The sequence below is a fragment of the Plecotus auritus genome (assembly GCF_963455305.1).
Source record: "Plecotus auritus genome assembly, chromosome: 9".
In the NCBI taxonomy this organism is placed as follows: domain Eukaryota; kingdom Metazoa; phylum Chordata; class Mammalia; order Chiroptera; family Vespertilionidae; genus Plecotus; species Plecotus auritus.
Window position 1 is genome coordinate 138,014,929 of NC_137783.1, and position 12,032 is coordinate 138,026,960.

Genomic DNA, 12,032 nt, shown 5'->3' on the forward strand with positions numbered 1-12,032 from the left:
CAATCCAAGCTGGCAATCATTTGTTTTACAGGCAGTTAGCAAATGTCTATATGGGATATGCACTGTTCTATATACTAGAGATTCATCAGGGGAAAATTAATGACCCTGCTTTCTTGGTGGTAAATATTCTAATGCTCCATTAATCAATATATTTTGTCAATAATTATTAAAATCTGCATTAAAAAAAAATAAATAAAGCTGCCCTTCCCAGTCCTATCTCACAGCTGGGCAGGAAGACCACTGAGCACTATCCACAACACCCTGCCGGCTGCCTTTCTTCTGACTTTGGACACCTGTTTTCTTCAACATCCATTTCATACCTTGCATCCTAATCTCCCAAGCCTGTCTAACCTGGCTGTTTCCGATGGACTGCTTTAACTCTTCACTTAAGAGAATTCATTCTGGATTTATCCTTGACCTCTTCTATCTCCAAATCAGAGATGGAAAATGGTGAGCTGAAGAGGAATTCAGTTCACAGATGTGTTTTGTTTAGCAACAGAGCATGCTTAATTTTATGTGGTTCCTAACATGAAAAATCAGGATGTTTTAAATTGAAACCCTTGTGTACTATTGGTGGAAATATAAAATGGTGCTGTCACAATTTTTAACAGTATGGCAGTTCCTCAAAAAATTAAAAATAGAGTTACCGTATGATTCAGTAATTCCACTCCTGGGTATATACCCAAAAGAACTGAAAGCAGGGACTCAAAAGAGGTATTTGTACACCCCCATGCATAGCTGCATTATTCACAATAGCTAAAATATGGGAGCAATCCAAGTGTCCATTGACAGATGAACAGATAAGCTAAATGTGGTAAACACATACAGTAGAATATTATTCAGCCTTTAAAAGGAAGGAAATTCTGACACATACTGCAACATAGACGAACCTTGAGGACATCATGCTAGTTAGGTAAGCCAGTCGCAAAAGGATAAATATTGTATGATTTCACTTATATGACATACTCAGAATAGTCAAAATCATAGAGCCAGAAAGTAGAATGCTGGTTGCCAGGGGCTGGGGGATGGAAGAATGGAGAGTGTTTAATGGGTATAGAGTTTCAGATTTAAAGATAAAAAGTTCTGGAGAAAGTGAATATACTTAATGCCACTAAACTATGCATTTAAAAATGGTTAAATGCTAAATATTGTTGTATGTATTTCACCACAATTTAAAAATATCAGAACATTTCATGTAAATAACCAGGACTTCAGGCTCCTAAAAAAAATCAGACCTGATACTATGGGACCTAGATTCTTACATGTCAACCATCTCCAGTTTATCACTGACCCTACCACCTAACATCATTCTTTTATCTGTTTAGCTTCTTTAGTCATGTGAGTTTGTGTTTTTTGCTCTAAACCAGAGCATCACTTTTCATAGTGCAGCCCAGAATCCAGCTGGGCAAGCTAAGGGTCTTCTCTTTGGTGGAAGGGCCAACACCCCCACCTCTCAGTGACATGATAAATACCAGCATGATTAAGACCATCCCTGAAAAACTCTATCCCAAACCTTGTCCCAAACACACTCTGCCTTTCCTCCTTTCATCTCCATTTATGTAAATATTGTTCTTCCTCACTCTTCACTCGACCATGAAGTCTTCTCTATAGACCCTAATTTGAGAGAGGTTCTTCCTTCTCTCATGTTCAATAGCATTTAGCAGCTGTAGTACTAGTTATTGTGTATGTCTACATCCTATCTACCCAGCTACATGTCAAGCCCCTCATTCATTCAACAAATATAAAGCAGCTACTCTAGGCCAAACATCATTCTAAGCACTGGGGACAAAGAGGTGGACCAGAAAGACAAGATCCCTGCCATTGTGGAGCTTACTTTCCAGTGGGCAAAGTTAATAAATAGGCAACATATTTCAGATATTAATAAACATCATGGGGGAAAAGTGAAGCAGGGAGATATGGAGTGATTGGATGGCATGGAGGCTACTTTAGACAGAGTACTCTTTGAAGAAGTGTATTGAGCTCAGACCTGAATAATAAGGGAGAATCAGCCAGGAGACCATGAGAAAGAGTACTCCAGCCAATGGGAACAGCAAATGCCAAGACCCAGTTTCAGGAACAGAAATAGCCAGTGTGGCTAAAGTATAGGAAGTGAGGAAATAGAGCAGTACAAGATGAGGTCAAGAGTTATTAAGAGGCTTAGATTCTATTCTATGTGATGACTTACTAGAGCAGTGGTTCTCAACCTTTCTAATGCCTCGACCCTTTAATACAGTTCATGTTGTGGTGACCCCCAACCATAAAATTATTTTCGTTGCTACTTCATAACTGTAATTTTGCTACTGTTAATGAATCGTAATGTAAACATGTGTTTTCCGATGGTCTTAGGCAACCCTGCTAGCGGTTCTCAACCTGTGGGTCGCGACATTAGAAAGGTTGAGAACCGCTAGCAGGGTCGCCTAAGATCATCGGAAAACACAGATATTTACATTACGATTCATTAACAGTAGCAAAATTACAGTTATGAAGTAGCAACGAAAATAATTTTATGGTTGGAGGTCACCACAACATGAGGAACTGTATTAAAGGGTCGCGGTATTAGAAAGGTTGAGAACCACTGTACTAGAGGGTGATCAGTATTTTATACCTTCTAATATTTTAAGGGCAGGCACTCAATAAAAATTTGAGTATCATCATTTACTTGTTTGAAAATACCCACAGTTACTTTTGATGCCAATCATTTCCTTTTTCACTGGTTGACTTTTCATTCCTTCAACACTTCTTCAGCACAGTTATCTGGCACAGGGACTGCTCACCCCTTTAATGAAGGTGGGTTTGTCCTTTATGCCCAAGTTCCAGAGCATGATATCTCCCCCTTTGGAACCCACGGCCAGGGTGCTGGGGTGAGTTGGGTGCCATGTCAAGGATGTGGCCCTCCTGTCAAAAGGGGCAGCCTTTTGGAATATCCGGTAAGAAGCCAGAGAGTGCAAAAAGGACTGCTGGAGACCCTGAGCGAGAGAGAGAAAAGAATTAAGTTGAATTAAAATCCAAGTCCTATGTAAGCTGCCAATCTCTGCCTCCATAGATGAGCCCTAGGGCCAAGTCCTCCCACCAAAGGAAAACTAACTGCCTGGCTCTGTGCGTGAAAATATTTGAAATATGCATGAACTAATCTTGGAAAGCAAGAGGCAGTGTACATTCCAGCTGGGACCTTTACATATAGGCCAGACACCAAGGTAAGGGTAATATGATCACCCGGTGAACCAACTCAGCATCTAATTTTTAAGCATCCAGTTGTAAAAAAGCACCATGCAAACCCTTGTGCACTTCATTCAGCCAGGAAATGCCTCACCTTCTGTAGTGATGGCCAGGCAGTTCTGCCCAGCTTATGGTGATGGAGGGCCCTGACGATGCTCCTGCATTGTGGTGGGACCTGCAAGCTAGTCAACCTCTCCCAAAGGCAGCCTGAGTCAAATCTTCTGCTACAACCTGCCAAGTATAACATAGATATTTTCCTCTCCAATCTTAATGAAGAAAGGTTTTTTGCTGAAATCCCGGAAAGAAAGCCTTGTTTCATTTGGCATAGCCAATCTCTCCCATCACCTCCTAAGGCCTTTCCATGGTTTGCTCAGTCTCACCCAGCGCAAGAAATAAATAGTGAATAGGGATTCGCCCCCTTCCCCAGAATAGTAACTCTGAAATGACACCAAATGTGATTTTGCAGGGTTTCTGAGAACTGAGCCAAAGAAACAAAAATAAAGTATATGCAGAACTCTTCCTAGTTTGGTTTGGAAAACTCGTGATAAGGTTTTAAAATCACATAGATTGCGTAATAAAAAATTATGTAATAATTTTTCTACAGCACAGAAATGACTATTTAGGGAAAGAAGTGTCTTTAAATCCTATATTAAAATAATGTAGAGGGAACTAGTTGTTGGCCCAAGTCCAATCTGTTAAGGAAACCAGTAGGATCTAGCACATCTGACATGGCTCTAAAGTAACTAGGCTACTTTGGGAGAGGGAGATCCACTGAGACCAGGAACAAAGCAACCCTGGATTATCAAGATGTATTTGAGAATCTGATCTCTATGAATCCTGCCTCTTGACAACCAATTCTTTTTTTCTCGTGGACAAAAACAAAACAAAACAAAAAAAACCCACTTCATCAACAACCCCCTGCTCCAGTTTTTGAGTTCCCCCACTCTCCTTATAGCCCTAGGTTCAATCCCCAACAAACCTCACAGAAAGTGCTTTCTAAGGAAATTGAGGGCTCTCACAGCTAAAACTAAGGACCTACAGCTACACATATCACCAGGTAAGGGGGGATTATTTTAAGCAGTCCTGTGTGTCAAAATCCTGGTACAGCCCTAACCGGTTTGGCTCAGTGGATAGAGCGCCGGCCTGCGGACTGAAGGGTCCCAGGTTTGATTCCGGTCAAGGGCATGTACCTTGGTTGCGGGCACATCCCCAGTAGGGAGTGTGCAGGAGGCAGCTGATTGATGTTTCTCTCTATCCCTCTGCCTTCCTCTCTGTAAAAAAAAAAAAAAAAAAAAAAAAAAAAAAAAAAAAATCAATAAAAAATATCTTTTAAAAAATCCTGGTACAAAGAAGGAATTTGAAAAGTCTGTTTGTCTTATGTAATGGAACTCATCTGCCTCTTTTTGCCACCGGAGGGAGGTTAAGCCCAAACTCTATGGTGTCAAAGGATCTGCAGATGCACAGCTTGAGGCATCTGACACTTTGGACAGCCTCAGCAACCTAGAAGCCCCCATCCCCCGCTCCAGCCTCCTGCGTGAGAACCCCAAACGGCGGAATGATTAAAGCAGCAGGCGCGCAGTACCGGGGCCCTTCACACAGAGCTTCTTGGCCTCGGGCTCCAGCTCTCGGGGGCTTCTTCTCTTCTTGCTCTTGGGGCACAAAACCATCTCGAAGGGCTTCCGGGTTTCTGGGCGTTTCTTGGGGGCCATCGCGTCCTCCGTGCAAAGCGGTACTATGCCGTACGCAGAGATTATGGAGGGAAGACAGAGAAGACTCTGGGGAGAAAAAGGGTGGGGAGCAGGGAACTGGTCCAACTTCCCGCCAAACAAGCCAACTTCCCGCCTAACAGGCTCCCGACTTCCAACTACCTTGTAGTTCCGGCCCCGCCCTTCTCGGCCTCTCCCGGGAAGTTGGGGGCGCGCGCGGAGAGATGGGAAGTGTGTGAGGGGTGGGGCTCTTGGCTCCTAAAGAAATGGGATATCGCCTACGTATTGGCTCCGATCTATTCCAGCCCGCGGACTTCCCAGAAATAAAGATGGCCGCCAGGGCTAGGCCACCCAACCTGAAGCCTCTTCGGACGCGACGCTGCCAGGCCTCCGCGGGTCCTCAGACGACCACATGTCAATCAAAGATTAGGCTCCGCCTTCTCTATCTTTTAATTGGTGGTCACGCCGCTCGGGCTTTGCCATTGGCTGATCCGTACAGGAGAAAGGCGGCTTTGTAGAAAACTAGCGACTTCCCTGCGGATCGGTGTGGAGTACTTATATTCCTCCAGCTGAGTGGGATCAGTTTTCCTGTGGAGAGTGGTTGAAATGCGCAACTTTCTCCAAACCTGCGGAGTGTCCGCCTGGGGAGCAGCTGGGGCAATGATCCGCTGGAGGGCGTGCTGGCCAACCCGGCTTAGAGGTCTTATGTCCTGACTTCAGCCAAATGCCAAGGCAGTGAGCCTTAGAGGGTCCCGCCTGGCCCAAGAGGAGACAGTTTGGATGCACCCCACTTTCTGCGACGAGCCAGGTTGGAGCTGGGGTTAGTCTGGGACTGCTGGACCTTTCCTTCCACCCGCTAAGCCTGGTGCCAGGCGCTTTGATAAGGTGAGAGGAGACAAATGCATTAACGGTAGAGCCTGCACTGAAGGACAAGTAGGGATGGAAGACATTTCAAAATATTACTTTTGGAAAGGAATGAATGCTCCAGAAGAAAAATTGGAAAGTGCTGTTTTGATGGGAAGATAAACCACCAGCAGGGCAAGTTGGTTTCCTCTCCCCTGATGGCTTGTAGCTGTGTTTTCAGAGCTCTGTTACAAAAGCAACATGGCCCCCTTTACTCAGACTAGCCTTTAGTTTCACCTCAGTAGGGTGTTCATTTCTGGGGGACACTGAAACATAAGAGGTGACTAGGCCCCTAAAAGGTTTACAACATACGGAGAAGAGAAGAAAAATACTTGTGAAACAAGTCAAACAATTCAAGACAGAACACAGTTGAATACTAAATTGTGGCATGCCAACCAATACTTTTTAGATGCAATCAGAAAATAATCGAATGGAGAAAGAAGTATTTAAGAAAGTCTCACAGGGAAATTGGAATTTCAAGGAGTTGGCTGGGGGAAGGAGAAGAGAATCCCCATGGTAGGTATCCTCTGTTTCAATAAGCAGTAAATTCTAAGTTCAACTGTGTACAGGAGTGTCCCTAATGGTGTTTGGCTTGAGGGCATTGGTATTTATGAATAGGGTCGGAGACAGCCTATAGAGGAGAAAATTGATCACATTGAGAATCTGTGCAAAGTAAGAAAGGCCAATAAAGGGGGAAGTTGAATGGCAGGCAGAAGAATTCAAATTTCATTCATTCTACTGACATCAAAAACCTACTCGGGCCAAAACCGGTTTGGCTCAGTGGATAGAGCGTCAGCCTGCGGACTGAAAGGTCCCAGGTTCGATTCCGGTCAAGGGCATGTAACTTGGTTGCGGGCACATTCCCAGTAGGAGGTGTGCAAGAGGCAGCTGATCGATGTTTCTCTCTCATCGATGTTTCTGACTATCACTCTTCCATCCTCTCTGTAAAAAAAAAACAACAACAAACAAAAAAACCCCTACTCTGTTCCTGGCACTATATCAGTCAAAGAGAATGCTAAAATGAAAAATGCTCTTTGCCCCCATAGATTGTGCCTTTTAACAGACAGGTAAACCTACAATTGTTAATGGTGAATGGCACCAGATGTTAGACCATGGTCCTTGAATTTTAGCTGAGAAAGAATTCAGAGCCAAGACTCAAATACAAGCAAAAGTTTATTTGGAAAGTCACAGAGGTAGAACAAGTGAGCTGTGGAAGAAGTGAGCCAGCTGGGCTGTATGGGCTCAGAAAACAAGTTACAGAAGTAAAAGAAGGGCGCTTGGAGCTTAGAAGAAAAAGGCAAAGAAAACCTATCTGGGGGAAAGAGAGGAGGAAAAGTGAGGACATGCTCAGGCTTGGGAGGGAGAGCACTGAATTCTTTGAGGATTTTTATCTGCTTTCCAAAGGTGGGGATTTCAGGGGAGTATCTCAATCAAATATTCATCAACTTTTCAGGTGTGTCCCCTCAAGGTCATAGTCTGCACTGATAGTCATCACAGCTGGTCCTGATGTCAGCCATGGCGTCACCCTGGCTGGCCTTGCTGTTTTTCTGGGCCTGGAGCTGAAACACAAGTGAGGCCTAGATGTTATCTCTAGTTTGACCAAAACTCTGTCGTCAACAGACCCAAAGCTTCGTTCTTAAGATTTTTTGATGCAGGTCAGACCCTCATTGTACTGAGGGCTTAATGCTTAAGGAAGGGGTCATGCAAGGGCTTGTACGGGAGTCCTACTTTCTAGCCCCCTACTTCCTCCTCTAAGGGACTCAATGGCATGACTAGTATCATGCCAGGGGAGGAAAAGTTAAGGGAAGATCCGAACCTCATGACCATCGATATGAACGGTCAGGGAGACAAATTGCTTGATCAATGATATGCAATTGTCCGTTGCTAGGCACCTGGGGGCTTTCAGCCCTGGTGACTTTCTGTAATTGGCCCATTGCTCCTACTCTGCTCATGCCTGTCTGACTGCCTACTGTGTCACAACTACCATAGAGTGTGACAAGCTTAGTGAGAGAGGGAGCTTTGGGTTTTGGTGGGCTAGGGGGCAGAGAGAAAAGTCACTTTAAGCTTGGAGTGGCGTAAAGAAGGGACAGTGTCAAGGAAGTCTTCCCTGAGGAGGCAACACTTAAACTGAATCTTGAGAGACTGACGAAGGAGAGAGGGGAGGGAGAAATGGAAAGGCATGGAGGCAATAGTTAGCCATGATGGATTCATGAGCAAAGGAAATGCCCTGCTTAATGCTCGGTTTCCCCAGAATCTGTTTTTAGGATTGGGGAGTTTTCCCTGGTGGACTAAACAAACTACATGTGGCCAGTGGAAACCTTCCTCACCTGCTAGGAAAGACCTTTGTTTCAGGTTGTGCTTTGGGGCATTCTTACCCTGGGTTTTGCTTTGCTTCCCCCAGAAAATAACTGTCTAGCGGCTTGATGTTATTCATTCCCATCTGGTGAGCCATCAGGTGCAGGGTGGACAAAAGCATTTAATACATATTTTTTTATGCTGCTAATCAGATAATGAGGTGAATGGTGCAGCATTGCTCTGGTTTCATGCCATTGAGAGGCTGTGCCATGCAACCCCATTTATAGATGTTTTGGTCCTGTCTGTGACACAACCTTTGACATAAGGCATCACAAGGCAACTCATTCAAAAGTTGCTGGTGATAGCAAATAAAGGTCTCGTGTTCACACTGGAAGCTGGGCAGACCATGAGCATGACCCCAAACAATGCCAGTTTTTTTGATCAGCAAAACAATACATGGCTTAGGTGTTTTATCTGGAACAAATGATATAACACAGTGGTATAAGAGCATTGTTCTTAGACTATGTGATCTTGGGTTCATTATTTCACTTTTCTATGCCTGAGTTTCCTCATCATAAAATCACAGAGAGGAACGAGGTGGCTCAGATCTCTTTCAGCTTTAAAATCTGTGATCCTGCCCTGACCGGTTTGGCTCAGTGGATAGAGCGTTGGCCTTCGGACTCAAAGGTCCCGGGTTCAATTCCGGTCAGGGGCATGTACCTTGGTTGTGGGCACATACCCAGTGGAGAGTGTGCAGGAGGCAGCTCATCGATGTTTCTAACTCTCTATCCCTCTCCCTTCCTCTCTGTAAAAAATCAATAAAATATATTTTTTAAAAAATCTGTGATCCTGTGACTTGCTGTTAAAGCGACAGAAACCAGTGACCGCTTTGAACTCTGGCCTCCCTGCGGGAAATTTCCATCTAGTAGGAACCATTTTCCTGGTGCAGGCTGATACATGACTCTGATTCTGACCAAGCTGTCTGTGGATCCAAACATTCTGCTGAGACTGCAAAACCACCTATAATCCACGTGGATGGTGTGTGCAGGCTTCTCACACAGAGTTACTGCATCCAGTGGTTTGCAAATGACAGCCTCAAGGATTCTGCAGAGCTTGCAGGGAACTGAAGTTGAAATTCCTCCTAAAGGATTGGAAACAGACTGAATACAGCATTCAGAGTCCTTGCTGCTTGGCATCGCCAATACATATATAAGTGCCCAATATAAATAAATTTGTAATAATGCTAAATGAGGGCATGGCTCCCACCCTCTGGGAATAGCACTCATTTTCAAAAATACAATTTGGGGTAGCTTTGGAAGTGTCAGACAGCTGTGTAATTACCAAAAAACCTGCCTTCTGTCTACCATGGGGGAAGAGGCACCATCTCCACACTAAATTAGCATCCTGTCCTGGAATACCGTAGGTCCAGGATGCCAGGAAACTTCTCCAGGCAGCCAGATTTTCAGGGCAACTGCCAGAGTGCTGAAATACTATACATGAAAGTGCTCTGCAAACTGTAAAGTGTTCCACAAATAGAAGTTATATTATCTCCTTGTGGTACGTTATTTACTGATAAGGTCTAATAAAGGTAGTGAAGAAGCTCTCCGCTGTTCTCGCCAGTCAGATAACCATCATGGAAAGAACAGAGACCAGAGAATCAGGAATCAAAGAGTCAGAAACCAGGGTTTGAGTTCTGGCAGTGCCTTCTCCTTACTCTTCTGATGCCAGAGGGCTGTTCCAGGACTGCAGGAATCCCAAGTGACAGAAATAAAAATGGTTCCCTCTGTGTGACAGCCAAGCCAGTTCCCTACGTGTGGGTGGGTCATATGCTAGTGGGACTGGGAGAACTACATTTGCATTCCTTCCCACTCCCCTCTTCACGGCCCTGTTTTGGCTCCTGTGCCTACTATGACATGTTAACTCTAAAAGCCTGTGACAAAAAACTTGCCCAAGGAACCCCAGCTAAGTTTGTCCCTGTAGAAGAAGGCAGTGAGCTGCCTGGGTAACTGTGGTTCTTACTGGTGAAGCCAATAGCCTTGGGAGAGGGGGCGGGGGCGGGTAATCTTGGTACAATCTCCACGCATCCTTCCCAATACTCAAAACTCTGAGTGGGCATCCTCCCAGACACACTTACTGTATGCTACCCTTTGTGCTTGACTATCCCTGTGTCATTAGGCCTCAGAGTCTGAGAGTTTTGTCATAATTATAGGCCATCTAGAAATCCAAGCCACATTGGTGTTGGCAGCATGTAGGCTGCTGATCCATTCTGCAAAGAGACGCATTTGTGAAACTGGATGAAGAGAAACTCTGAAAGTCAGCCTGCTTTTCAAGTTCAGGAAGTACTTTACTAGATTCCCAAGGCTAACCGCTGTAGCCCTCTCCAGTCCAGTGCCATGAGTTGAATGGTGGTCCCTGAAAAGATGTAGTGACCTCCTAATCGCCGGAACCTGTGAATGTTACTTTATTTAGAAAAGATCTTTGCAGATGTAGTTAAGGATTTTAAGATGGGAGCCTGTTGCCTTCTTTGTAAACTGGGAAGAGTAAGTCCTACTGGATTGAGATGTTGAGAGGCTCAGGTGCCCGAGAGCTGAGCAGAATGCCTGTGTACCACAGACTCTGCAAACGCATGCACTCCCACTTCGCCACCCTGGGTCCTGCCTCCCCACAGGCACAGAGCTGCCATTATCAGAGTTGGCCCTACATCCAGTGGCCAAGTGTCCTTATAAGATTGAGACAGAAGAAGATGAGACACAAAGAGACGGACTGACATAAAGATGACCTGAAGACAGAGGCAGAGATTGAAATGATATGGCTATAAGCCAAGAGATACCAAAGATCATCAGACTGTCAGGAGCCACCAGAAGCTAGGAGGACAAGGAAGGACTTGGGGAGGGAGTATGGCCCTGCCAACACTTTGATTTTGGATTTCTGGCCTCCAGAACTGTAAGAGAAGATATTTCTGTTGTTTTACGCCACCCAGTTTGTGGTCATTTATTTCGACAGCCCTAGGAAACTAATAAACCCAAGCCCGTGGATGCTCAGCATCACCAAGTGGGAAAATCTCACACTGCGTTGGGGTCAGACACCCTCACATTCCCACTTCCTAGTTGCGTGTTTGAGCTAATCTTAGCACCTTCCTGAGCCTGTTGTCTTCTTTGTAAACTGGGAAGAATAAGTCCTACTGGACTGGGTTGTTGAGAGCCTCCGGTGACCAAGTGCTAAGCAGAATGCCTGTGTACCACAGACTCTGCAAACACATGCACCCCCCCTTCGCCACCCCAGCCCTGCCTCCCCCCAGGCACAGAGCTGCCTTTCTGAGGTTGAGTTGCATGGTTTTTTCACCTTCCCTCACATCTCAGAGCTCATCCATGATGTCCAGAATAGTACCTGGCCCCTCCTTCTTGACACAATCATTTGGACATCTCCTCAGTATCTCAAACCTAATGTGTCCAAGAGTGAAGTCTTGATCTTCCTTTCTCCCCCTGCCTCTTTCACATTCCCCCCATCTCAGTAAATAGCACTTCAAGCTAAAAACCAGGGAGTCATATTTTTCCCTTGTTTTCATTTATCTTTATTTTTTAACTTTTCATTTTGAAATAATCTCAGACTTACCAAGAGTTGCATAAAGCTTACAAAGAATTTCAATATACTCTTCCATAATTCCACAAATGTAACACCTTACACAAGCATAATACAATTATCAAGGCAAGGATATTAACACTAATAACACTACTATCTAATCTACAAACTTTATGCAAATTTTGCCAAGTGCCCCCCTAATGTCTTACTCTGGTCCAGAGTCCACTCCAAGATCTCAGGTTGGGAGCCACTTTGAAATATCTCTCCCCGCTTAGCATCCACATGTAACTCATCAGCAAGTTCTATTGATTTCCCCACATACTTCTTCAATCC

At 44.7% G+C, this 12,032-nt stretch overlaps 1 protein-coding gene across 3 annotated transcripts in view; it reads right to left on the reverse strand.

Moving 5' to 3' along the window:
- DDB2 (damage specific DNA binding protein 2) overlaps positions 1-5,333 on the reverse strand; it is a 19,672-nt gene extending 14,339 nt beyond the window's left edge. The window contains exons 1-4 of one of the 3 annotated variants that reach the window (XM_080641085.1): positions 5,279-5,333; positions 4,799-4,991; positions 3,311-3,447; positions 2,775-2,966 (exon numbers count right to left, since the gene is read on the reverse strand). In XM_080641085.1, the coding sequence (XP_080497211.1) occupies positions 2,775-2,966; positions 3,311-3,447; positions 4,799-4,925 (456 nt within the window). In that variant the 5' untranslated portion in view covers positions 4,926-4,991; positions 5,279-5,333. Of the gene's footprint in view, positions 1-2,774; positions 2,967-3,310; positions 3,448-4,798 lie in introns of all 3 variants that reach the window. The other 2 variants (XM_080641083.1, XM_080641084.1) reach the window with 2 other exon arrangements.
- Positions 5,334-12,032: the final 6,699 nt, after the last annotated feature.